The sequence below is a fragment of the Perca fluviatilis genome, chromosome 6 (genome assembly GCF_010015445.1).
Source record: "Perca fluviatilis chromosome 6, GENO_Pfluv_1.0, whole genome shotgun sequence".
NCBI lineage: Eukaryota > Metazoa > Chordata > Actinopteri > Perciformes > Percidae > Perca > Perca fluviatilis.
The window spans coordinates 25,112,008-25,137,916 of NC_053117.1; the positions used below are offsets into that span (position 1 = coordinate 25,112,008).

The 25,909-nt window shown below is 40.6% G+C and overlaps 1 protein-coding gene across 8 annotated transcripts in view; it reads left to right on the forward strand.

Annotated features, from left to right (window-relative positions):
* Nucleotides 1-25,909, forward strand: part of atxn2 (ataxin 2) — a 31,832-nt gene that overhangs the window by 4,051 nt on the left and 1,872 nt on the right. Inside the window, exons 5-24 of one of the 8 annotated variants that reach the window (XM_039804580.1) lie at nucleotides 2,258-2,408; nucleotides 4,306-4,320; nucleotides 6,173-6,297; nucleotides 6,486-6,577; nucleotides 9,309-9,497; nucleotides 11,269-11,441; nucleotides 11,808-12,053; nucleotides 13,735-13,920; nucleotides 15,282-15,461; nucleotides 15,659-15,766; nucleotides 15,855-15,925; nucleotides 16,056-16,420; nucleotides 16,918-16,981; nucleotides 17,103-17,249; nucleotides 18,105-18,122; nucleotides 18,770-18,842; nucleotides 20,888-21,081; nucleotides 22,025-22,151; nucleotides 22,818-23,018; nucleotides 23,120-23,331. In XM_039804580.1, the coding sequence (XP_039660514.1) occupies nucleotides 2,258-2,408; nucleotides 4,306-4,320; nucleotides 6,173-6,297; nucleotides 6,486-6,577; nucleotides 9,309-9,497; nucleotides 11,269-11,441; nucleotides 11,808-12,053; nucleotides 13,735-13,920; nucleotides 15,282-15,461; nucleotides 15,659-15,766; nucleotides 15,855-15,925; nucleotides 16,056-16,420; nucleotides 16,918-16,981; nucleotides 17,103-17,249; nucleotides 18,105-18,122; nucleotides 18,770-18,842; nucleotides 20,888-21,081; nucleotides 22,025-22,151; nucleotides 22,818-23,018; nucleotides 23,120-23,331 (2,937 nt within the window). The remainder of the gene's footprint in view (nucleotides 1-2,257; nucleotides 2,409-4,305; nucleotides 4,321-6,172; nucleotides 6,298-6,485; nucleotides 6,578-9,308; nucleotides 9,498-11,268; nucleotides 11,442-11,807; nucleotides 12,054-13,734; nucleotides 13,921-15,281; nucleotides 15,462-15,658; nucleotides 15,767-15,854; nucleotides 15,926-16,055; nucleotides 16,421-16,917; nucleotides 16,982-17,102; nucleotides 17,250-18,104; nucleotides 18,123-18,769; nucleotides 18,843-20,887; nucleotides 21,082-22,024; nucleotides 22,152-22,817; nucleotides 23,019-23,119; nucleotides 23,332-25,909) is intronic. The other 7 variants (XM_039804581.1, XM_039804582.1, XM_039804587.1 and 4 more) reach the window with 7 other exon arrangements.

Consider the following 25,909-nt stretch of genomic DNA (forward strand, 5'->3'; position numbering starts at 1 on the left):
AGTAGTAATAATTAAGGTTAACTATGCTGGTAAGATGGTGCCCAGCCAGCACTCAATAGCAGTTTCACCCCTGAGTTGGCTTGGGTAAAGTTTTCCCTTTTTATCTTTCCTTTTATGGAGGAGAGGTATGTGGCCCTTCATCTTCCCTTTTAGGTTGAATTACTCTGTAATCTTTTCCCTTTGGGGAAAATTTCATTTTGCACCAGCTTAACCTGAGCAATAGTAGGAGTTTCTGTCCAGTTCACTTGGCAGAGGCTTGGCTTTAACTTCAGTTCTTGATGGGATATCGGTAACATACATTATCCCATGTTTTCACACCTAACAGCAGGCAAGATATTTATGCATGTTGTATTTCCCACCTCTTTTATAAGGTTGTGAGACTAAAATGTAAATAATGCTGGCAGGATTCTCAAAAATCAATTGAATTTGGTGTGCTTGCACAGGCAGCCACGCCACTTTGTTTTGGGACCAAAACAAAGCCTCACTTTTGGCTTTTATTACCACAGTGTGTGCAAGCTGAACAGTCAAACATGCTGAAATATTCACTACCCCTCTGTATACTGTCTCTTAGTCAACAATGTCATGTTTGGTTGCAGTGCTTGTGTTTTCAAATTTATTCTATAATATTATAACAGTTGTTGTATAACTTCTTGTTTTGACGAAACTGGAGGTCACAAGCTCCTCCATCTGGCACGGATGCTATTAAATGAGCAGAACTCAATTAATTGTTGTCAAAAACAAACTTTAGTTTGTATATGCTGTCAGCCAAAATACCTAGAAAGGATTTTTTTTTTTCTGTAGTTCAGCCTGAGGCAAACATTTTGATGTGCCATGCTAGGCCAAGATTGCAGGTTTTAATTCCAATTAAACACACAAAGTGATTTAATTATGTCCTGTTTCTTTGGTTGTCCTCATCAGGAATATTTTATTATTATCCATTCATCTATTACTTTTTTTATTAGCTGATGTATTGTTTAGTGTATAAGATGTCTGAAAATGGCAAAAGAAGTCTGCCACAATTTTCCAGAGCCCAAGATGACCTTTGTTTTTCAAATTTCATACTTTGTCTGATTGACAAATTTTTAATTCAGAATGGTATTGCATAGAAAAAAAATCAACACCTTCCTGAGAAGCTGAAACCAGAGAATGTTTGGCATTTTTGCTTAAGAAATTTACTTAAATTTTAACAATGGTTGACAATTTCTGTCCAGCTACCGGTATGCAGTTTTGGGCAAGTTACTTCCAAAATGTAACACATAGATTACTAGTTACTGTCATTTGAGGGTAATTAGTTACATTACAATATTACTGTCTCTGAATTGTAATGCTTTACACTACTTTTGCATTAATTTTGAGTTACTTTCATCAAAATAACAGCAGAAGTTTGAATTGGCAGGTAGCTTGTGAATTTCACCGCTGTATCAATAAAGTCTCATCTTATCCACTTTAATACATCATAGATTATTTATATTTTGTATAATTAATATCAATATGCAAAGTAACTAAAGCTATAAAAATAGAGAAGTAAAACGTACAATAGGCAAGAAGGAGAAAATGAAAATATAAAAAAAAAGTACCTTACAGTTGAAGTACGGCATAGTTACTTTCCACCGCTGATAAAAATGCAGTGATATTTACATGTAGCAAGCCTAAACATTAATTCCCGCCATGTTTGTATTTGTCAGCAGCTCAGACACGCTGCTGTCCGCGCTGACGTACCGTCACCTGTTGGGACACAGATATTGTCCGTACTGTCTCTGGTTCTGGCTCTGACCACGGGACCATTGACGGGACAGCTTGTTTCAAAGCAGTGTAATAACTCCTGAAAATAATATCCATCTTGCAAATGTATCTGTCTCTGCAGTCATCTCAACCATCGAATACAGCAACAGGAAATAGTACTCACGGCTTTTTTTTTTTTCCTTTTGAAGAAAAAACAAAACCCCACTAAATGTTGCGTTAAAATGTGTTGTAACTCGCGTTACTGAGATTGTAACAGGTATAATATTACCGACATTTTATTAGTAATGCATTATATTACTGCGTTACAGCAAAAAGGAATACATTAATGTAATTGCATTACTTTTGTAACGGGTTACTCCCAACACTGCCGGTACGGTACATTATTGGGATGAAAAAATGCATGTTTTTGGTTCTACATGTCCCATGGTTCCTTTTCTCTTCTGTAGATAGTATACGCTTTTGCTGTATTTCAGATTCCCCTTTAATCCAATTTAACATAACTTTCTTCCCTTAGTGTGACCTGGTGTTGGATGCAGCCCACAGAAAGAGCCTAGAGCCAAGCATAGCTCCCCGGAAAGAGGATATTGTGGAGAGCATAATTTTCAAGGCCTCAGATGTCGTAGTGGTGACATTCAAAGATGTGGACCTGAATTTCGCCAGGAAAGGTACTGAGAGCATTTGTGTTGACAAATATTATCTAGGTACGTCAACAGCAGCCTTTATATACCTAGTCTTAAAATCCCATGAAGCATACACAATGTAACTAGTTGAGTTTGTCACTTTGTATTCTTTGCACATTCAGAAAAATAAGCGCATGCCAGAGTAAATGCCCATCAGTGCGTATACACAACGTTTTGATCTGTTTCAGTGTGTATGTACTACCTTTATGTCACAGAGGCTTTGCCACAAGTTAAGGCTATGTTTAGACGGAAACGATCTGAAAAGAAAACGCAAAAGTGGCGTTGCGTTCTCACTTTTTATTCCGCGTTTAGACGAGAGTTTTGGGGGGGGCAATCTGCGTGCATATGGTGATTCGATGTAGTGTGCACGCCAGGCGGCTAGGTGGCACTGCCACACAACACCACCAAGTCAGCGCGCCTGCGTAGAACCTTCCTTCTACTTCTCTCCTTAGTAGCGCGAAACCAAAACATGTCGAAGCGAACAACAAAAGCTTGTCTGGAAAGACGAGGAGGTGGAGTTGCATGTTTGTCTGATGATGACCGGCACAGTTGACCGTGATAAGCCACAGTACAGCACCCACGGGAGCACTACCAATACCCTGGGCCTCGCGTCCCTTCAGCCACTGCTTGAGAGCGAGGCAGCGGGCAGAGGAGGCTGAAGCAGACCCTCCTCTGGCTTCGCTGTTTTTTTTTTTTTTCTCTCTCTCTCTCTCTCTCTCTCTCTCTTCATCCGCAACGTTGTCGCCTACTCTGGCTCAAATGAATAGCCTATACATATCATCATCGAACTATAACAACCTTATCCACATTGTCGAAATCATTTAAATATTGAGCCATTACATTGAAATTATTTTAGATAACAGAAGCCTATCATTTCTGTAGCCTACTCTGTAACAACAGACTACCTGGACGCCTTTTTCTCGTCTCTCTCCACACCTCGGTCTTCAGACTTTTGCGTTTTTACCCTTTAGACGGTAACGCGACGGTGGAGCGTTTTTAAGATTTCCACTCTGGAGGGTGGTTTCACTTTTTTGCGTTTTTAAGCCCCAAAAACGCCGTCGGCGTATAAACGAAAAGCACATCCGATAAAATATTTTTTCGTTTTCACCCGCGAGCGTCAGCATGTAAACGGGGCCTAAATCTTGTGTGTCTGCTCTGAGTGGCCAGTCACAGAAGACTGTGATCTATTGATTTGCCTGAAGGTTGCCCTGGTGCACCAAGGACACTCAATAAAGGCGAATGAGTCTTCTTCATCTAATTAATCTTGACCCATACAATTCTTCTTTGAACGATAATGGACTGTGTGGGAGGGTTTAATTTTCGTGAACATTAATGTGAAATAGTGTGAGGGTCTCACCACATGATTCACAGACATAGCTGCACTGGTGCTACTTGTAAACCAATTTTTTATATATATACACACACACACACACACACACACACACACACACACACACACACACACACACACACACACACACACAAACAAACAGAGTATATTCAATAACTGTACTGACAAAAAATTTCACAAGGGTTTGCCGAAAAGTAAAACATTTAATGCACCATTGCTAATGTTTGTGATCCTATGTTACTAAGTCAACAAGGCAGTTCATTATTTCTACAGATAGTGTACTGGTCAGAAATGTCATTTTTGTTTAGAAGGTACTGTACATGTGTTTTTCATCAACTTAATAGCTTAAATAAGGGGGATGTGGGGAGTCTGCTAAGTCTAAAAACGTTATTAAAAAAATAAAAAAATAAATAAAATGTTATAGCTAAAAAACCTTTATAAAAAAACGATCCACTGTTGGTGTGATCATTCTGTCAGTCAGTCCATCTTCTGACTCTGTCATATGTCTGTCTCTCCTCTCCAATGGTCTAGTCTCCTCTGACACAGGTAATATATGGCTATTTTCTCCTCTCACACATCTCTGTATGCATTGAAACTAATTTGTGAATCTCCTGGGCTTGGGTCTGATCTGTTGCCACCTATTGCTGCTTTTTAAATCAAATTTGATGATTGAATTTGGGGTTCACAGCTTTCACATAATCTAAGAATAATAATTAAATATTTGACCTAGGTCAGTCTTGCTCCGTCTTTTCACCAGATCCTATGTTGTTTTTCGACTGGATATTCCTGATAAGTCCAACTTCTATCATACACTGTTCAGTTAAGCTTTTACTTTAGAGGTCAGCAGATGCTAAAGCCTTGGACGTTATAAGTATGGCTTTATGTGAATTTAAGAGTAATCTGGGCATGTGTGAGAGATGTACAGCTAATGGTGTAAAAACACCTATATTTGTTTTAAACTAACACTATTACTTATTGTATTTGTTTTTAACAGTAGTTTTAGTTTTAAGCTGTCATTTACATTTGTTTTAAAATTAGATAAAATATAGTTTTAACTAATTAATTATTTTATGGTTTAGGCCCAAGCATGAACTGTGTAGCCAGCCAGCAATGGAACCCTTGTAGCAATGACTCACTCTTAGAAGAGGAAGAATATGAAAATGATTTTTGTCTTAACTTATCTTTCAGAGTATTGTGTTCTTTTCCTAAACAAGGGGTTCTGCTGTGGGTCTCAATTTCAAACCTTACTGAACCAGAGTTCAGTTCAAATTAGAGCTAGATGGAAAAGGGGACATTATAAGCATTATTAGTATGATTCCATTGAAAGCAACATATTGAAAACTCACGTTGAGCACTAGCACCTTAATTTGCTTTCTAATATTAAAAATAAAATTATGTCAAGGTGTTTAGTTTTGGCCATGAAGTGCTTTGAGGTCATATAATTGACTTTAATCTAAATGCATGTTTGCTTATCCCTCACTATGCCCACATTTGATTTGTAAATCTTCCTATTTTATGTATGATTCCCTTGATGGACAGCATGCATAGAGCATACCAACCACCTCTACTAATATAATTAAGGCCTGTTAGCGAAACTGTGTGCATGGTGCAAATCTAGTATCTCTTAACTTGCTCTGTGCCAGAAATGCTTAAATGCGCTTTGTATTGTGGGATGAGTTGGGATGGCTGATGTAACTCCAGGTGGCTGATATGCTTGATGCACGCAGTCCATTGGTGCCAGTTCTGAGAATGTGAGGCTGACATGAGATCAGATTTCCTTTCAAATATAATTGGGGTTGTTCTTTGAGTAAGCCTATCCCTTGTGTTCATTGAGCCAACCAAAGTATTCTGTAAGTTAACTTAATTAAAGCGAATGGTCCTTAATGTATGGACTATAATTAGCCCCAAGTAGTCTTTTATACATGTGAATGTTGTCTTTCAAAGTGTTGCCATGGTGATGTGTAATAAATTAAGTGGGGGGAAAAAGACAGGCCTTTTAGACTCTGTGTTACATGCATTCATTTTCGGATGACAGTTTGCCAGCTGAAAATATTGTATTGTAGCACCTTACTTCTTCATTTAATGAGTACATTTTGTTACAAGCTCAGACTGTAATTGGGGACTAGCTTTTTGCCTTTCTTGACAAGGCTGTTTTCATATTCTTGCTCCCACTGTCGGAACATTTTATCCTTGTTAGCTTTACCAAGGCCAACTCAAGCATAGCTCAGATTTTTTTGAAAGGAATTTTTTTCCCAATCCAGTTTGACCCATGTCTGGTTGTAAGTGGGTGTGCCTCCATATAAACCTTTGCTGTGAGAGCTTGTGGCAGATGCTCTTGAGGTGTGTGTGCATGTGTGTGCGCGTGTGTAAATGTATATATTTTTTTGGTGCGCTGCAGACAACTTCACAGATACAGCGGTGAGCAGTAAGATCAATGGCGAGCATAAAGAGAAGGATCTAGAGCCCTGGGATGGAGGAGAGACCCACAACTCTGACAGCCTTGAGTCCCTGGATACAGATGTGGTAAGGATGCAGACAAAAACACAGCAAATGCATTGATGCTGCACTTAGTGAGCACATAATCCATATAGACCTGCATATGATGACATGAAGTAAATTTGACAGTAAATTAAGTAAACGGGTTGTGTTATCATCACATTATTGATTGTTAATACGACTTTTGTGAAATTCTCTCTCTCTCTTTGTATTAGTCAAATGGGTGGGATCCCAATGACATGTTCAAGTACAACGAGGAGAAGTACGGTGTCTTGTCTACATATGACAGCAGCCTGTCCACATATACGTAAGCTTCTCTGTGTTCATATGTCTCTCTGTACGCATCACTTTGTTCAAAGTATTTGTTTCATTAGAATATGCAGTGTTTCCCACAGAGTAGAAAGCAATTTGTGCCGCGGGGGGGGGGATTGAAGCAGAAAACATTCAGTATAAGAGTAAAAAAAAAAATGACATAACATTATTTATAGGGCTGGGCAACGATTAAAAGTTTTAATCACATGATTTCCCTGATTAATCGCGATTAATCGCGTTGTTATACGCAAAATCCAATAATGAATTCAAAAGTAGCATATAGCTCCATTTTATTTTAAATGTTCTGCCATATGAACGAAAGTGCCATAACATTTGTTCTGCAAACACTTAACATCAGCATTTTGTTTATACAGTAGCAGTTAAATAAAATATTTAGTGTAAATCTCAACTTAAACAATGTAATCAAAGCAAATACAAAATGAAAGCTTATTGCCACTGCCAGGGCATTCATGTTATCCTGTTTGTTATATATAAAAAAACAAAATCGTAACATTAAAACTGTAACTCTGAGGTAATTATGACTAATAGTCCCCAGTGAGCGCAACAGCGGGTGCACGTTGTAAAGTTGTCACTTTTGCAGTCCTCTCCTTTTCATACAACTCGTGTATTCTTCTTGTGATGGTGTGTCTTGAGGGAATCTCATACCTGCTGTCATTTGTTGCGATTCTCAGAATGTTTCTCAGACCGACGTCCTCCACAACACTGATCGGCCTGCAGTCTGTAGCTATCCACTTCATTTGTTAGCTTCTCTTGCCGTTTTTTATCTATACTTCTCCCACACGCTGCATCTAACGTAGTCTGCCGACGCGCCACTGTTTGTTTCGTTGAGTGATTTGCTGGTATCAACTGTGTGTATTGCATTTAGGTGATATTTCAGAATGGAAGTACTCCGGCGATAAGAAAATTTAACTTGCAGTGGTTACAAATAACTTTGGTTCTGTCTACTGCCATCTGGAAGAACTTTAAAATGAAAATGGCCATGTAAAAGTTCCGTACCCTTCTCCATGTTTGTTCGCCAATTATTTTCCAGTTCCTGTAAGCGTAGCAGCAGTCAGCAACAGACTTTTACAATAATAAAAGAAATAATAAAAACTGCATTAATGCGCAATAGAATAATTCTTGGCGTTAATTAATTAATGAGTTAATGCGATAATAACGCGTTAACTTGCCCAGCCCTAATTATTTCTAATAAGTTTATTTGATTCACAGCTGCTACATATAGGGTTTTGACCTCGACAACCCAACTGCATGCATTTTACTGCAAACTTGTGACTAGTTAACTTTCTAAAGCAGGTGCAATCGCTTGTTTGCTAAGGGTCAGGATGGGACTCCAACATTAACACACTGGCAACATTGTATTCAGAATACAGAATATTTTTATAGCACTTTTTAATGTGATTCATTGTGTAAAGGTGTTCACGAGATCCCAGCCTTTCTTGAACTTGTGAATTTCGCCGGTCGTCTTCTCTCGTTTTCATGGAGACAGACGCTGTGTGCACGGTAGAGTCCGGATTGGGCTGAATTTTTCTGTCCGTGTCCGGCCCGCGTCCAACAGAGCCGTGACCGAACCTGGCCCGAGCCCGACAGGCATGAAGAAATTTGTGTCCGAGCCCGACACAGTTAAAATCTCTTTTTTTTTCTCCTCCTACTAATGACGCATGTAAGCTACGTTTTTGTGTGGAAAGCCCGCTTTTATTAAGCAACTTTAGGAAGGCATTCAGAAATGTCAACAGATGAGGCATCAGCGCACACGGGGCAACAAGCGCACGTTAATAAGCTGTTAAAATGTTCACTGTGTTAACCTTTCCTGCTTGCTTCGTTTCCGACCGTGATCAGAAAACCAGGGGAGACTCGTTACCTCCAGGGCCGACGTTATAAAATCCCGTTTCTGGTGAGCAAATGAACGAACTTGGCTTTCAGTCTGGGGTTTATTTTGGACACCGCACACACTGTGTACAAAACTTAAACCTATTCCACCAACTCTGCTCCGGTCGCATACAGCACGTCTGCTTCCTCTTTCTCTATCTCTCTTCTGCCCACTTAACACACACACACACACACACACACACACACACACACACACACACACACCCCCACACCCACACCCACTGAGCTCTCTTAAGTGGGTGTGCCTCCATATAAAGCTTGTGGCAGAAGCTCTTGAGGTGTGTGTGTGTGTGTGTGTGTGTGTGTGTGTGTGTGTGTGTGTGTGTGTGTGTGTGTGTGTGTGTGTGTGTGTGTGTGTGTGTGTGTGTGTGTGTGTGTGTGTGTGTGTGTGTGTGTGTGGCCTATGTGAGAGAGACACGTGAGTGACGGATAGAGCATGGAAAGCTGAACGAATACGCTGCGTGTTTTAAATAGTGTAAAAAAATAAATAAATAACGAAATGCAATCTGTGCAGCCAGTGTTGATTGTATGGCACACTGCCACAAATTAGTCTATGTGTGGGAAACACTGATATGTACACTTCTGTTGCAGTTTCATCATATAAGGATGTCCTACTCCTACACATACACTATATGTAATGTATATATTTAAAATTAAAGAATGTTTTCTGCAAATCTTTTTATTATCTCTGGTTTATACCTATGCTTTTAATCTTCTTTTAGTCGGACATGCATGACAAAAGTTATAACTTGATATCAGGCCTTCCCTAGTCACTCCATCCCTCTGCTGCCCTTGTCTGACCTGAGCTTGTTTTCCAGGGTTCCCCTGGAGAGGGATAACTCAGAAGAGTTCCTCAAGAGGGAGGCGCGCGCTGCCCAGCTGGCAGAGGAGATTGAGGCCAGTGCCACATACAAGGCCCGTGTGGCCCTGGAGAACGATGAACGCTCTGAGGAGGAGAAATATACTGCTGTGGTGCGAGGGGAAAGGGAGACTCACACACTTAGCAGGTGAGACCAGGACATGCATACAAATTTAGGGCAAATACCATATTGGTCCAAATAGAAGATGTTTTTTTTCTCTCCTGGAAATAAATCAGAAAAAGTGGGGTCGTCTTATATTTTGTGTCTAGACTTTTTTTTATGTTAATACACCCACAACAACAGATGTCGCCAACAACACGAAACGAGTAAAACGCGTGTTGCCCTCCTAACTGAAGCGAGTCACCATCCCTCACAGCTAGCTAGTGCCAGGGCCTGAAACATGGAGAGACGAGACAGCGATTGTCTCGAACGAAGTCTCACCTGGACTCAAGCCAGCTGATCAGCTGTTCAAGTCGCAGAGGCTGCCGCATGCTTGAAAGTTTGGTCTCAAAATGGCGTTTAACACTCGATGTTCGGCAAACAACATTTTCAAGACATAAAGTGCACACAGCACGTTCCTTCTGAAACACAAAACCACACTCTTCTGTCCATGAGGGCTGGAAAGCCCGAACATTAACTTTAGCTTTCTTAGCTAGCGCGGCCTGCTTGTAGCCTACTAGCTAATCAGAGCAGAGGCAGAGTAGGGTGGGTTTTTGCTGCATGCAGATTTTTATACAGTCTATGGTGGGGATCCAAGTCAATCAAACTACCGTAAATAACAGGTCTTGCAACTGTGAAAGTTGTAATTTGGTATGTGGATGAGCGAGTGCTTCAGCATTTCAACCATGATTTCAACACATTAATTACTCTCTTGCACACATATTGCCAGCGTACCATTGGTTAAGGTACCACGTGCCCATGGTGGCATGTGTGCCTAAGGTTGGCCTGGCCTGTTTGCAAACTACATCTCCTGTAGGTCTATTTAAACACATCATTCATGTTTTATTGTTATAAATTCATCAACAAAATATTCCTTTCACCCTTTTTTTGTAACAAATCGCAATAGGCTTATGTGTAAAACTGACTATAAATATCATATGGGAGTGCTAATTTATCCCACAGGTACTGTGCATTAAGAAATGGCTGCAAAGAGACACATTGTGCACATTTGTATACATTATTACGAATACGAATTGTCGGAACTTTATAAATTATAGTGTTGTCTAGCCCTACTCTATCTGTAAAGTGTCCCGAGATAACTCTTATGATGTTATGATTTGATACTATAAATAAATTGAATTGAAAATTTAATTCATTTCCAATGCCTGATATTTTACAAAGGGAAGGATCTATGTACTAACATGGCCTATACTATATATATATATATATATATATATATATATATATATATATATATATATATATATATATATATATATATATATATATATATATATATATATATATATATATATATATAATTTTTTTTTTTTTTAATACTAGCATGTCCTACATCACATATATTAGATCTGAAGGTCTTTAAACTATTGCCATTAAAGTGCAAGGATGTGAGTACAAGTACATATACTATGTTTACATAATGCTTGCAGACAGACAACTTGGGCCTGCGGCTTGAGAAGCATATTCTAGTATACAAATGTAATACAGTGTAGAATTAATTTCTCCCCTTTATTATCCTGACTATAACGTCTTGGATATACTTAACGTGTGTGTGTGTGTGTGTGTGTGTGTGTGTGTGTGTGTGTGTGTGTGTGTGTGTGTGTGTGTGTGTGTGTGTGTGTGTGTGTGTGTTTGTGTGTGTGTGTGTGTGTGTGTGTGTGTGTGTGTGTGTGTGTGTGTGTGTGTGTGTGTGTGTGTGTGTGTGTGTGTGTGTGTGTGTGTGTGTGTGTGTGTGTAGAGAGAACAAGTACATTCCTCCAGGTCAGAGGAACAGGGAGGCGATGTCCTGGGGACTGGGACGTCAGAATTCACCTCGTCTGGCTCAGAGCTCAGCTGGACCCTCAACTCCTCGACCAGGACCTCACGACTACAGTCCTAGCTCCGGGGCTGATCAGAGGGTGGTTAACGGCGGTATGTTTAATACATCACACACACAACTATGGTGTTACTTGCTACACTTATATACAGTACATAATACGTACAGAGGTACAGATTTTTTTTTTTCTCCATCTGTTATCCCCTTCTGTGTAACGGATGTAAAGCCAGTGGAGACTTTGGGTTTAGAGTCTCTGGGATGTTCATATTTGTTGCTGTTAATTCATTTATTTATCATTCTTTACTTATGTCAATTGAATAACTTTATTTCTGCCTTGCCATTCTTACTCATATTAATTAATCTCCCACTTCTTTATATTCCTGCTATACCTTTGTTTTCCCCACCCTAACTGGTTATCTGCCGTTTTTTCATCCTTGATCATTTGTCCCTCCTTCTTTTAGGTTCATCCCATTGGCCCTCACCCTGTCCGTCTCCTTCCTCCCGCCCCCCCTCTCGTTACCAGTCTGGCCCCTCCTCCCTGCCTCCTCGGGCAACCACGCCCACCAGGCCCGCCAGACCCCCCTCTCGACCTTCCAGGCCTCTCTCTCATTCATCCCACCCCTCCTATCCCTCCTCCTCATCCACCTTTTCCCACCATGGGCCCACATCGCCAGCCTCCACTCTGCCCAAACGCATGTCTTCAGAAGGTACCCACATCAGTGTGGAGTAGACCTGGGCAAAGGCATGAGTTGAAGGTGGATGGATTTAGCTCAATATGGAAATTATTTTCCATAATAATCAGATTTGAAAGACGCTAGAAGTGTCTTAAAAGTTAAATAAGGAAACTACTTTCAAAAATAAATTTGCCCAGGTCTAGTGTGGATCAACACAAATAGGTGAAGTTGCTTCTTCAGACTGATTTGGGGTCAGATTTGCAATTTCCATACAAATTGAAATTGTGAGGATTTGGTAAGCCCTTAAGATGATCCTTTTTCAGTGTGCCAGGCAGTTTCACCTTGTCATGTGGGTGCACCACAATGTGTTTTTGAAATGTTTTCTGATGGAGCAGTCAAGAAGAAGATCTTAGCAGACAGCACAATATTTTAACTAGTTGTTGTTGCTAAAAAATTGTAAAAAAAAATTGACTTAGCTAAAATTATAATAGCCTTAAACATTTCAAAGGCTTGATTGTTGCAATGTGTTTTTTTTTTTTTTATACAAAACTGTGCGAATATATGAATGAAGCATGGTAAAGATACACACCGCCGTTTGAATTGGCCTTTTTTAAATGGTACATAACTTGAAACAACAGAATAAGTTGCTGCTCACATACAGTGCTTAACAGTGACATTTTCTGTTGTGTTGGCTCTGCACTCCAGCGCATTGGATTTGAAATTATATCAATGAATATGAGGTTAAAATACTAGCTGTGAGCATTTGATGGTATTTACATACATATTGTATGGTCTGCGTAGGAAACATGGCTTCCTAGTTTGCCATTCTGCCATTTGACCTTTTCTGCTTAAAACATTTAAACTCTGTTGAACCTCTGATTACACTTAACAAGTGTGATCTGTTGTACCTGTAATGACCACCTCACATTATGGCAGCAAGGTGAGAACATCAACCACTAGAGGACATCAAAACAGGAGTACCAAGTTACTCTTTAATCATGTCTAATTTAGGAATTTATTTTGAAACCTAAGCAGGTGTGTTTCGGTTGTAGACTCACCAGTATCTTCCATGGTGATGCTCTTTTTCATTGTCCTAAAATTGGGCGGGGCGTTGTTTAACAAGAGTTACCAGTCCTACTATGTTCACCTTCAAACTCGGAGCCCTTTAACCTCTTAGTCCTTGTTTTGTGTTGAATCCAATGAGCTGGAGTACTTAGCTAAAAAGTAAAATGGCAAAATATTGACCTGATGTTAAGTCAAAGATCAGTTTTGCACTGGGCTATCACCTCTAAGACACACAGTTGGTGTAACTGAACAAACTGCTAAACAGTGAATTCTTTAAACACAGGTTTCCACCTTACCTTCTTTCCTCCATTTCCCCATTTCTCATCTATCACTTCACTTGGTTGTGGTTTGAAGAGTGTGGCGTGTTGATTGATCACTTTGTGGGATCATCTGCAGTTTCTCCACTAACATGCATGTCACCAAATAACATCACTGTGTGATGTGCTATTTAAACCCTAGATTAAGATCTAATCAGTGTAGTTTTTTTTTTTTTTTTTTTTTTTTTTAAAAGCTTTTGTAAGACACAGATGAGTTTCAAAGAGAAACCTTCACAGCAGGATTGTAGGAAACAGGCTGGTCAGTGTGTTTACCTCATCCACCGTCTGTTTATGGAGTTCTATCGGTCTTATCGGTCTTTCTTCATCTACAGGCCCACCCAGGATGTCTCCGAAATCCCAGCGGACGCCTCGTGCTCACAGAGTGCCACCCTGCCGGACCACTGGCGTTCCTCCAGGAGTGGATTTAATTTCCCACAATGCCACTGGAGAGGTCCCAGTGACTCCACCAACCAGGAGCAGCTCCTCTGGAGGGACATGGTCCTCGGTGGTTAGTGGAGGTAGAATAGTTCTTTTTCTTTACTTTTTTTATTTCTTTACTCTTTGTGTGTTTTTGTTTTGATAATTCAAGCTGTATTAACATTTCTACTTCATTAAGGTACCACACAATGGTACATATCTGCAAAGGAGAGAATAAATTATAGTTAAGACAAGAACCACTGAACGTTTTGATGAAAATATTTCCGCAGCATTTTCTGCTTTTTTGTATTATATCAAAACAAATCAAATCCCCCCCCCTCTTTTATAGTATGATGAGTGCAAACCTATCATTCACAACTTATCCTCTAATGTTAGCTAGTAATTAAAGTTGATTGGGTTCATTTACATTATACCATGGTCTGGGTGAATACTCGATTCTGATTGGCTGGCTGCAGGGTGCCAATAAAAAAAGTGTTGTGGGACACCTACTAAAGGAGTTCTGGTGAAACTGACTGTTTTCCATTCAAAATTAATAAATAAATGCGCTGGCTACATCAGCTGTGAGTAACCATAGCGCCCATGGCTAGCCTAGCCTACATGGAAAAAAATACGATAATCTGTTTGAAAAATTATGAGCAATAACTGTTTAGGTTAGGCTTAATGTTGCTGGCATTGACATCAGCGTTATGGCAAATCTAACACAATTAGTAAGGGTTTACTTACTTTGTATCAGCGTTCATGTCTCCTCCAGTTTGCCATTTAGCTTACTACTTAGCTAAGGCTTCGACCGACAGTAGCCTAACATTGTTCCTGAAAATCTTTATACTGTTTTGGGGACAATGACATGGCTGGATAGCTAGCTTGTCTTGTTGTTCAACATACTGTCAAATTATTTTTACTGATTGCCAAATGTACACAATGTTATTGACTTTGAATCTTGCTAGCATAGCGTTAGCTTTCTGGCTTGTAGCTAATCTGAAGGGTTCTACGAGCTGAGTGGACTATAAATATCTCCCGTTTCTAAGGGTGGCAAGTCATATCTAAGGTCCTTCTTATTTCCTGGAGGAGTGAACAATGTTTGCATTGCATAAGAACCTTATAGGATGGGAATGATTGTTCCAGGTATTAGTCCAACCCTCAGGCGTAACCAGGGAAACAAGAGTTATTGTTTGGAAAAACCTTTAGATTTCGATTGTAAAACAAATGAAAATATCAACTAATGTTTTAAAAATATGTTGTTTGGCAAGTGACCATTGTATAAGCGGGTTAATGCCTTTCGAGGTGTCCATTGTCAGGTATTAATGGACTGGAGGCTGCGCTTCGGACAGTTCTTGCTTTGCCGTCGTCCATTAATACCTGACAATGGACACCTCGTCGGGCATTAACCCTTACATAATGTTACATTATATGACCAAAATCTAATTACTACTCCCCTCCTCAGCTCACAGACCTCGCTCCCCCCGACAGAATAGTATGGGTGGAGCCTCTTCTGGCTCCTCCTCCCTCCCAGCACCCCAGACAGGAACCGCTCCTGTGGAAACTGTTGCTACAGCAACATCCGCTTCCTCTCCTGCTGCTGCTAGCCCCGCCCCCAACATGGTCGGCTCTTCTTCAGGAGATGGTAGGGTTCAAGTTAACCCCCACTTTCACGGAGATTGATTAAGGGAATGAGAAATGCTAAATATGATATAAAATACCTGATTTCTGTGTATTTGGATTTAATGTTTTAGTGTAGGTTTGGTCACTATCGGAAGCACTTCATACAAATCCTTGCTTTGCTTTTTTACTGGGAGTCAACAGACAATTTTTCTGTTATAGCAAAAGAGTGTCGTGTCCAGGAAACAAGACAGACATCCCCTACGGCAAACAAGGAAAACATCAAACCCTTGGACAGCTCCCCTAGTATCACCAGACCAGTCTGTAAAGGTAAAGAATACACTGGACATCAGTATTCGCTGAATTCGTTTGGTAATCACTAAAACCCTCAATCATGTATCTCTCTCTCACCTTACAGGACCCCCTTCTATTCCACCAGACCACAGAAAACAAATAGATAATTTAAAGAAATTTAGTGTCGATTTTAGGGTAAGTATCTCTTTAATTTGTACGGTATAGATCTGCTGAAAATCTGACATAACTAACATCGTGTTTTTGAGGCTGCACTAGAGGTTGTATGTTCCTCCTCTAACTCTTCTTTTAATTTTCCCTTTTCCAGTTGCAGTCTAGTTCCAACCAAGACTCTGCCTTTGACCAGATGATGACCAAGCCTCCCAGAGATCCAGCAGACAAGGCAAAAGACCTTGCCCTGGACAAAGCCTCCACAGTGGGGCGGGAGGGCACTGAAGACGGTGTTGTAGTGAATGCGGCAGGCACCCCCGGTGGTGCCCCTGCTCCACCCACCTCCACCACAAACGCCAGTAAGCCTGGCAGCCCCGCTGCACTGTCCCCATCTCCCTCAGCCCCTGACCAGAAGAGGCCGGGGCTGGATGTGACATCACAGGGAGTTCAGACGACAGCCACGTCCTCATTCAGTGCACCCAAGCATGAAGAGAAGGAGGAGAAAAGGGAGGCAGTACAAGAGTGAGTGGAAGAGGTTTGAGGAGAGATGGAGGAGATTGAGCATATGTTTTAAGGAAAAGTCTGGTCATACTCTGTATTTTTCCTATCCTCAACAAATCTCATGAAAAGACAAAAAAATAAACATAGGCTTGATCCTAAAAGGTATTGTAGGTGTGGTCTAAGCCTGATATGTTTTATTCCATTGTGGTCCAAAAACAATTAAAACGCATCAATGTGCTACACTGGCACTGGGTGACATGTTCCTTTTTCACCATGAATGTGGGCACTAGTTTATTCAATCCCACATACACGTCCTGCTGCCGGAAATACTCACTAGATCATTAAATGTGTAATAATGTGCTGCTCAAAAGGTGTCTGCAATAAATGCACTATTTACTCCTCTTTGAGTAATGTTTGGCCAGCTGTTTTAGGAAGTTAGTATTTTAAGAAAATTATAATAATTCCAGACTGATCCTTTTAAATGTTAACATCTTCACTGTTTTGTTCTCATCCCACAGTCAAGTAAGAAAATCAACCCTGAACCCAAATGCCAATGAGTTCAAACCAAGGTTCAATACACAGGTCAGTATGCACTCCTGCTGCAAGACAACACATTTTAATTACCACAAACTGAGATCATTTGTAAACTCATTTTCTATGTCTCTGGCTATGTCTGTCTCTATTTTATATGCTGCTTCATCAGCCCAAACCAGCCAACACCCCGACGCCTCCCCGGCCTCAGGGCCAGCCCAGCCCCTCCATCGTAGTCCAGCAGCCCCAGACTGTCTACAGCCAGACAGTCTGCTTCCCCCAGATGTATCCCCTCACACCAGTCAGCCCTGGAGTGCAGGTGAGACACACGCCTGTATGCTTAAATGTGCAGTACGAAGATAGATACGCATGTTTCTTTTTCGTGCATATCACCCTGAGCATCACATTGAATCAATATGAAATGCAAATCCTTAACAACCATCACCATGAGGTCTCCCTACATGTCTGCTTATGTTTGTCTTCATTTGGTATTTTCCTCTCCTTTTCTGATTTTCATCAAGTTATAATGCATGCCTACATATATTTCAGTCATTTTATTTTGAATAGGCTACACACTGCACATTTTTTGTACCTTTTGTTCACCTTGATATACAGAACATGCGCATCCTTCGTCATCAGTTTTCTTTCCTCTGTCATCTTCCAGACACTGTTATTTGTCTGAATTATTGTTGCTGAATTATTTGAAAAATGTTTTGGTATGGTCTGGAACATTGTAGTTACTGTGTCATCTTTTCTTGATTTTTGTCTGGGTGGGTGGTGATAGACCGAAGGAGGGGATTTGTTCATGTTGCGAGTTGTATGTTTTGTATTTTGTTTAAAAATACAAAAAAAAATTAATTACAAAAAGAAAAATGTTTTACTTGGGAAAAGAAGCTTAGAAATGTTTAAATAACCGAGGAAATATATGTACACAATATGAACTAAAAAGAATATTTTTAAGCACTCTCAAAGCACTTATTAAAAGTTTTTGGCATATTTTTTATGAAAGCTATTACCTTTTGTAGTCTATAATTTCTTCCTGTGTTGCTTTAAGAAAAACTTGGTGATCCAACATCAGACACGTGTAAACGATAAAATACCTTGGTTAACAACTAAAGAGTGGTTCTTTTTTCCTTTTCTCCCCCTCCTCCTCTTCTCTCTCTCGCTCCATTAGAAAAGCATAATATGGAAGGTTTGTGAATTTTTTTTTTTTTTAAGCCCAATCAGTACTGAGATGTTTAACTTGCTTGTTGAATTAATGCCATCAGATGTTGGTTTGCCAACTTCTTATTGCAATTCATTTGAACGGTCATTACAGATAGACTTGTAACTTCATCTTATTTCTTTTGGCTTTATCTATTTACCAAACAAATGTATGCAAGCTAATTACAGCCTCTTTTGTTTTCTTCACTGTTTTTAAAAGAAATGCATGGTGTATAATGTTAAAGAGTTAACAAATGGAAGATGACATGCAGTGTTTGGGTCATAGTCATAGTTGTAAAACACCTTTTTCTGCCCAATGATAGACAGGCATAGAAAATGCATGTGGCCCCAGGTAAGAGATAATTCCCACAATCTCAATGCGTATATGTGTTTTTAATATATAACTTTTGTATGTATTGGGTAAGGGATTAGCTGCTAAAGCTCAAAGCTGAGTAGTTGGCATCCCCCCGCACAGATGGGTAGTAAGAATAGTCCCACGCAAATGAGCAAAAATGTGTCCGTTTATAGTCGAGGGCTGGTTTTCATTCTTGTAGAAATGATGCTGAAGAGTCCTGAGAAGATGGTGATTAAACTTGTTTTCTTCATCTGCCATCCTCCTTCCCTTCCTCACTCCAGTCTCCAGCCATGTACCAGGTTCAGATGCCTCATATGACAGTCAGCCAGTCTAAACCCTACAGACCAGGTAAAGGTGAGAATAACCATTGCTTTCTCTCATTCTCCTCTTTCATTTCCCCCTCTCTCACTCATTCCCCCCTCGCGCTCTCATTCACTTTCTCATTCTCTCTCTCATTACTCTTTTTTTTTTTTTTTATTTTATTTTTTTTTTCCCTGAATGTATGAATATTATAATAATGATTCCAACCACTTTCTTGAGCCTGACAAAAAGTGTGATTGGTTGATTAATTAATTAATTAATTAATTAATTGTATTATCCCAAAGGGAAATTTATTTGCAGTTTAGGCACAACGTGAACATGCACAATAAAAACATACACAGTAAGTCCAAAAATTTGACTTGACAAGCATGCATTGTCAAGTGCAATGCCCAAGCTGCAATAAGTCACTTTAGACTGGAATGATGAGGTGTTTTGGGTTTGTTTCTTTAAGCTAGCTACCACGACGTTTACCTATTTTAATAGTTGCACTTAACTTGCAGGGCTCTAGAGTGCGACCAATTTGGTCGCAAATGCGACCAAAATTTGTAAGGGTGCGACTAAGATTTTTCCTAGGTCGCACCAGTGCACCTAACGTCCTCGCATCCGCTGCCTCTCCACTAACGAAGCAATGTCGTTTATATCGATATGGTTTAATGTTGCGTTACATGACCCATTCCTTCTGGAAAGCTGTGCCTGTGTTTGGATTTGGATCTCTTCTCCGCGCAGCCCCGCCCCCATTCACTCACACACGGGCCGGCTCCCCTGCAACATGGAGAGACCCAGCGACGCCGGACCAAACTCCCGACATTTGTCTACAGTTTTAATTGTTATTAACACAGCTGTATATTGTTAAGTATGAGAGGGAAACCTGTATTGGTACCAGTGTTTCTGCTGGTAACTCTCTGTTATTGCGGCCGCCACGGCGAAAAACACATTAGAAGTTATTAAATGCAACTAACTTCAGTTCGTTGAGTAATAGCGTGTGAGACGGAGCATGCTGGATCATAGTTCCTAAAAATGCAGCGCAGTGACGATACAGACATTTCATAGCCTACACAAGACAGGTGTAACACCGCTGATGAGTCAGCCGTCACTCTCTGAGTAGCATATGCTTCAGTCCATCGCACTCCCCCTGTCTTTCGGTAGTTTTAATTTTATTTTTTTTAATTTTTTAAGATTTCGGCCTTTATTTTGATAGGAAAGGGGAGGGGTGGGGGGGATGACATGTAGGAAAGGGCCGCAGGTCGGAATCAAACCTCTATATTTACCAACTGAGCTATCCGGGCGTTGTTGAAAACAAGTGAAGGAGCTTTCTCAGATATATCTATCTATCTATCTAAAAAAATCTATCAATCGATTTTTTTTTTTTTTATATATCCTAGGCTATTTATTTTAGATAACTTTCATTAACATGTGTTGCAGCTGTATATTTTTAAACTGGTAAAGGAAACCCTGTCTTTGCATTTTATTTTAATCACAATCTGTTTTAATAAAAGAACTTGTGAAAAGTGGCTTTGACTTAAAACTGAACATTTAGCCGACTTTGTAAAAAAATACAGAGCTATATATCGTGTATCGGCATTCAGTGTTTACGTTAGCGTTGAAAAATTTGGGTGCACCTAAATTTTGCGCTGGTGCACCTAAATAAAAAAAGTTAGGCGCACCAGTGCAACCAAGGCAAAAAGTTAGTCTGGAGCCCTGACTTGGAGCCCTGACTTGGATGAGCTAAGTTATTGTGGAATTTATTACATGCATCAATTAAAGTAAACTTTTACAAGAGAAAAGGCTTCAGAAATAACGCGTACTACTACTGGACTACTAGTATCTCGGGAAACTTTCCCATCAGGATTCATCTGATTAAGTGTTACTCGTCTTTAGAAACCTTTTTTTTTTTTTTTTTCTTCCTAAGATGGTTTGACTAAAAGGGGGGTTATCGTCTTATATTCATGCCAATTCGGTAAATTATTTGTCTCAAAACCAGCAGTATTTTTACTCTCCTCCATTATTATGTTAGTTCAGATTTAAGGGGTGTTAGACAAAACTTCTTCCCCATGAAATCTCTTTACGTGATTCTCCAGTACCCAACATGCCCCAGCAGAGGTCAGACCAGCACCACCCGCAAGGCACGCCCACCATGATGCACCCAGTGACGGCAGCAGGACCCCCTATTGTAGCACAGAGCCCTGCCTACTCTGCCCAGTACTTCACCTGCAGCCCGCAGCAGTTCACCAGTCAGCCACTGGTCCAGCAGATGACACATTACCAATCACAGGTGAGATTGTATCAGAACAATACAACCTTTGGCAGCTTATTCAGCAATGCTTGGCCCAGGAGGCTCCTCTGTTAGGAACCACATGTAACAAATACAGTTACTCTGGTACCACCAGTTAGTGCTGGCAGTCTTTATCCCTCCCAGCTGTTCACCAGTCAGCTATTAGTCTGACAGATGCCTGCAGTCCAGCAGCTTGACAGGATGCCAGCATGATGCCAGTGGTTCATCACGTCTGATTTGTGGAGCTGTGTGCAGCCTCCTGCCTCCTACACCTGGAGTGTTGTTGCCTGTTTGCAAGCAGGCTGTGATATAACCAAGTACGGGGGCAGTTAGGAGATTGGCTTTAGGGTGTTTTAAAGGTAACATAATGACCACATAAGGGATGGGAAATTCATCCTGTTTTATTGCTGTTAACATTAATGAAACTGACTATATAATTTAAGTTTAAAAAAAGGAGATGAGATAATAAGATGAAGGAAGAAATAGATTAAAACTTAACAACAACTTAATTAGGTAACAATTCCACTCCAGTTACTTAAAGCACAAAACATCACCAGAAAAACCCACTCACAATCTACTCAAGGCACCAATTTATAAGTGTTTGTAGTGCTGGGTTGTGTTAGAAATGTACATTGTTATTGACAAAACCATACCTAACACAAACAGCCACCAAAAACTTTGCTTTAATAAAATATTGTCTAAAATTGGAAAGGTTTTAATTTTAAATCAGTAAGTATCTGATCAAACCAAGTGTTTGATACCAGTTTTTGGTACTGGTTTTTGGATGTTTTTTTTTTTTTTAATTATTTGATGCTACATTATAGTCTGTACCTCCTGAGGTTAGATACCCAGCCACAGTCGAGGACAAAACTTGGTTTAAATTACTTTGTACATGGGCTCTAATGCTGATGTTGTCAGTCTTCTGTCCTTGTGTGTACTCCAGGCGCAGCATGTGTTCAGTCCCGTAATGCAGGGCAGTGCCAGGATGATGGCGCCTCCCACGCACGGCCAACCCACCCTTGTCTCTTCCTCAACTACACAGTACCCAGAGCAGACACACACCATGTATGGTACGTCAGCATTACCGTGTGTGTGTGTGTGTGTGTGTGTGTGTGTGTGTGTGTGTGTGTGTGTGTGCGTTGTGCGGTGCGTGCAAGGGTTAATGCCTGACAAGGTGTCCATTATCAGGAATTATTAACAGGGAGGCTAGAACTGCTAAAACGGTTGCCTCTACCGGAGTCCATTAAGGGCATTAACCCACTTATACCATTTGCCAAAGATTTTTTTAAAGACCATTAATTTATAAATCTGTTTCCACCTGAGAGTTTGACTAATACCTGTAACAGTTATTCCCATCCTATAAGGTTCTTATGCATTATGGAAATTATATTCATTGCTACAATAAATAGGACAGACCTTAGATATGACATGGCAACGGGAGATATTTCTAGTCCGCTTAGCTCATAGAAACTTTTGACTCAGCTAACGTTACGAGCCACAAAGCTGACGCTATGCCAGCAAGATTCAAAGTCAATAACATTGTGTACGGTTGACAATAAAAAGACAAGCTAGCTATTCAGCCAAGATTTCAAATCAAGATTTTCACGAAAAAATGATACGCCATGTGTACTGTCGGCCGCAGCCTCAAGTAGCAAGTTAAAAAGCAAACGGGATGTGAGGAGTTTAAACAGTTTTAATACTTTTCATCATTACTTGCACTGATTTCTGTCTCACAGTGTCTCAAGGGCCAATGCCTCAGCAGTACCCCCACCCCAGCGCCACCTTGCACCCTCACCCACAGCACCCCCAGCCCTCTGCCACGCCTACAGGCCAAGGCCAGCAGGGTGGTCCCCAACAACATGGAGGTCCTCCGAACCACCCAGCTGCCAGCCCAGTCCAGCACCAGCAGCACCAGCAGCACCAGCAGGCAGCAGCAGGTGAGGTTTCCCGCCGGAGCCTTGTTTCAAATGGAGCACTATACAGTAGTATTGTGTGTAGTAGTACTGTGTTACTGTGAGTGTGTTTCTGTGTGCCTTAGCGGCGGCAGCAGCCCAGGCCCTCCACATGGCCAACCAGGCACCGCAGCAGCAGATGTATTCTGCTTTGGCCCCCACTCCCCCCTCCATGACCCCGGGGCCCAACCCTCAGTCTCCCCAGGCATCGTTCCCCTCTGCCCAGCAGACGGTCTATATCCATCCACAGCAGGTGCAGCACGGCTACAACCACAACCACATGGCACACGTGCAGCAGGTAGGTCACAACCTGCTACCAGCCTGAAATGTGGGATCAGATCCAGCAGGTGTTAAAGTTTATGAATGAGTCATATTTGGGTGTTAATAATGCGCAGTGAATATTGTTTTGGCAGTCAGACCCAGTTAAGATTAGGATGTTTTTTCTCACTTTCTCTAGTTGTGGATATAAGTGATTTTTAGCTATAATAGGGACACGGCCCACTACAGGACAAAAGACAGTCCAACCATGTTAAAGGGTAACTATGTTTTTTGTGTCTAAGTGACTGATGGGAACAGCAATCTTTGAAATCGGTCCAGTATTAAGCAAGACCACTGCAGTCTGCAGCGGCGAAACAAGCTTCAATGTAACGTTATTGGGCAATTGCGCGTTTTCAGTTTACGTCCACAAAAGTGCTTGTTTTGCCACGCTGACATGCTCAGATTATTATTCTAAGTGTCCGACATCATTATAGAAAGAATCCGTACAGATCTTGACCTTTTTGTTAAAGAGTAAGATCCATTTAGTTTAACATGAAACAGCCCTGAAATTGCTATCGCTCCATTTAAATAAACAGTAATTTTATCATTTGTAAAACACACTTAATTCAAAGTCGTCAAAAGCCATCTCGGTTTGTCTTTCCACTGTTCCAACAATCACCACTCTGTTTTGGTTGAAATAAAACCTTAATTTACCCATTTACATTTGAAAATATGCTGGCTCTATACATTGATCTATGATTACATTGCAGCCCGGTTTGCGGCTGCCGGTTACAGCGTTGTCGCTCAATACTGGACCAATTTCAAAACTTTTGGTCCTCTTAGACACCAATGCATGGGAAAATAGGGTCCAGGTAGAAAAAAACCCGACATTACCCTTTTAATTCCATATAGAAAAACCGAAATGCTGAAAAGCTAACTTCTTGGGTAAACATGAAGGTTTGGCCCGTTTCTGTTTTATAATTCGCCATTATGGAAGACACGCTTGCATTTGCTTTGCTAAGAGAGTTAGATGATAAAGTTGATCGATCCCTGTGTCTGTGTCTAAAGTATGGAGCTTGAGTCAGGACATGGTTAGCTTGGCTGACTTCTAACTACTTAACACATTGTATCTTTTGTTTAATATGTACACAAACAGAAATGTAAAACACCCTGTATAACTAATTGACAAACAGCTGCACAGACTGACTGTACGCAGCTTGTCAGATTCTGGGTAACTTCCCAGAGTCTTGTCATCAAAGTGAGGGTGCCAGATTTAGTGCCTTTGTGTCTGTACAGACACCCTTTATAGCTAAATGTAAGCTCACAGACTGTATCTTTAGCTGGAGATGCTGCACAAAAATGCTAGGCGGACTGATAAACTATTAATTGTAGTTCTAGCATTTCACTTTTTTTGGGTGGGGCGCCTTCCCTTTCATTTGTTAGTGACAGTGGCTAGACATGAAAGGTGGGAGAGAAATGGGGGGATGATCCGCAGCAAAGAGCCGCAGGTCGGACTCGAACCCGGGCCGCTGCAAAGGACTCAGCCTACATGGGGCGCACGCTCTTACTGGGTGAGCTACAGGCCACCCCAGCATTTCATTTTTTCTAAAATCACAATTTTTTTTTTTTTTTAATTCAGAGAGAGAGCCAGGGCCAGCTGTATCTCCCTGCTTCCAGTGTCATGGTAACCAAGGCTAATTGCCTCCTGAATCTAGCTGCATACTTAATACATAAACATGAGACTTAATATTGATATAGCTTTTGTCACAGTGACTTTCTTTCTGTGGTTATAAATGAGCAGAATGCCTGCGAACTTTCTTTTACTGTATTTAGATGACAATTACATGACAGAGTTTGAGCTAAATTCTTCTATGGATTGTTCATCATTTGTGTTTGCTAGAATGATGCTGTACTTTATGCTTTATTCCATTCTCCACACCCAGAAATTGTCCCCTAGTCATAACCATACAGTATCCATTTATGCTGCTCCCGCCAGTAAGACACAGCATGAATGTTGTGCATCAATGCTCATATTTCTAAAGGCAGGGTTAGTAACTATTTCCAATATATAATTTTTTATTTATACAGTATATTGTTTGAAATTGTCTTTACACCGTGACGTCAATAAATAACTTATGGTTTCTGAGAAAAGGAGTGAAAAAAAATCTGTCATCTGTAGCTGCTGTATTCCTGTAAAAATGTCCACCAATCACTGCCTCGCGGTCCACTTGGAAAGAACCAATGAAATGCCTCCTTGCCCAGCTGCGTGTACTCTACCTCTCCCGTGAATGAGCCTGAGATCAATGTGTGTAGTCGCCGCATTGCTAACAGTAGTAGTAGTTTGTTTTAAACATTTGGTATGATATTAGGTGTTTGCTTACCAGTGAATGAGACATGATGTAAAATTATTACCAACCCTGCTTTAAATGATTTGTCTCTTGACCTTCTGTTTCTCTGACTGTCATTCTCACTTTCTGTCACACTTTTGCTCTTGCTTTCTCTCTCTCTCACACACACACACACACACACACACACACACACACACACACACACACACACACACACACACACACACACACACACACACACACACACACACACACTCACTTTCTCTCATA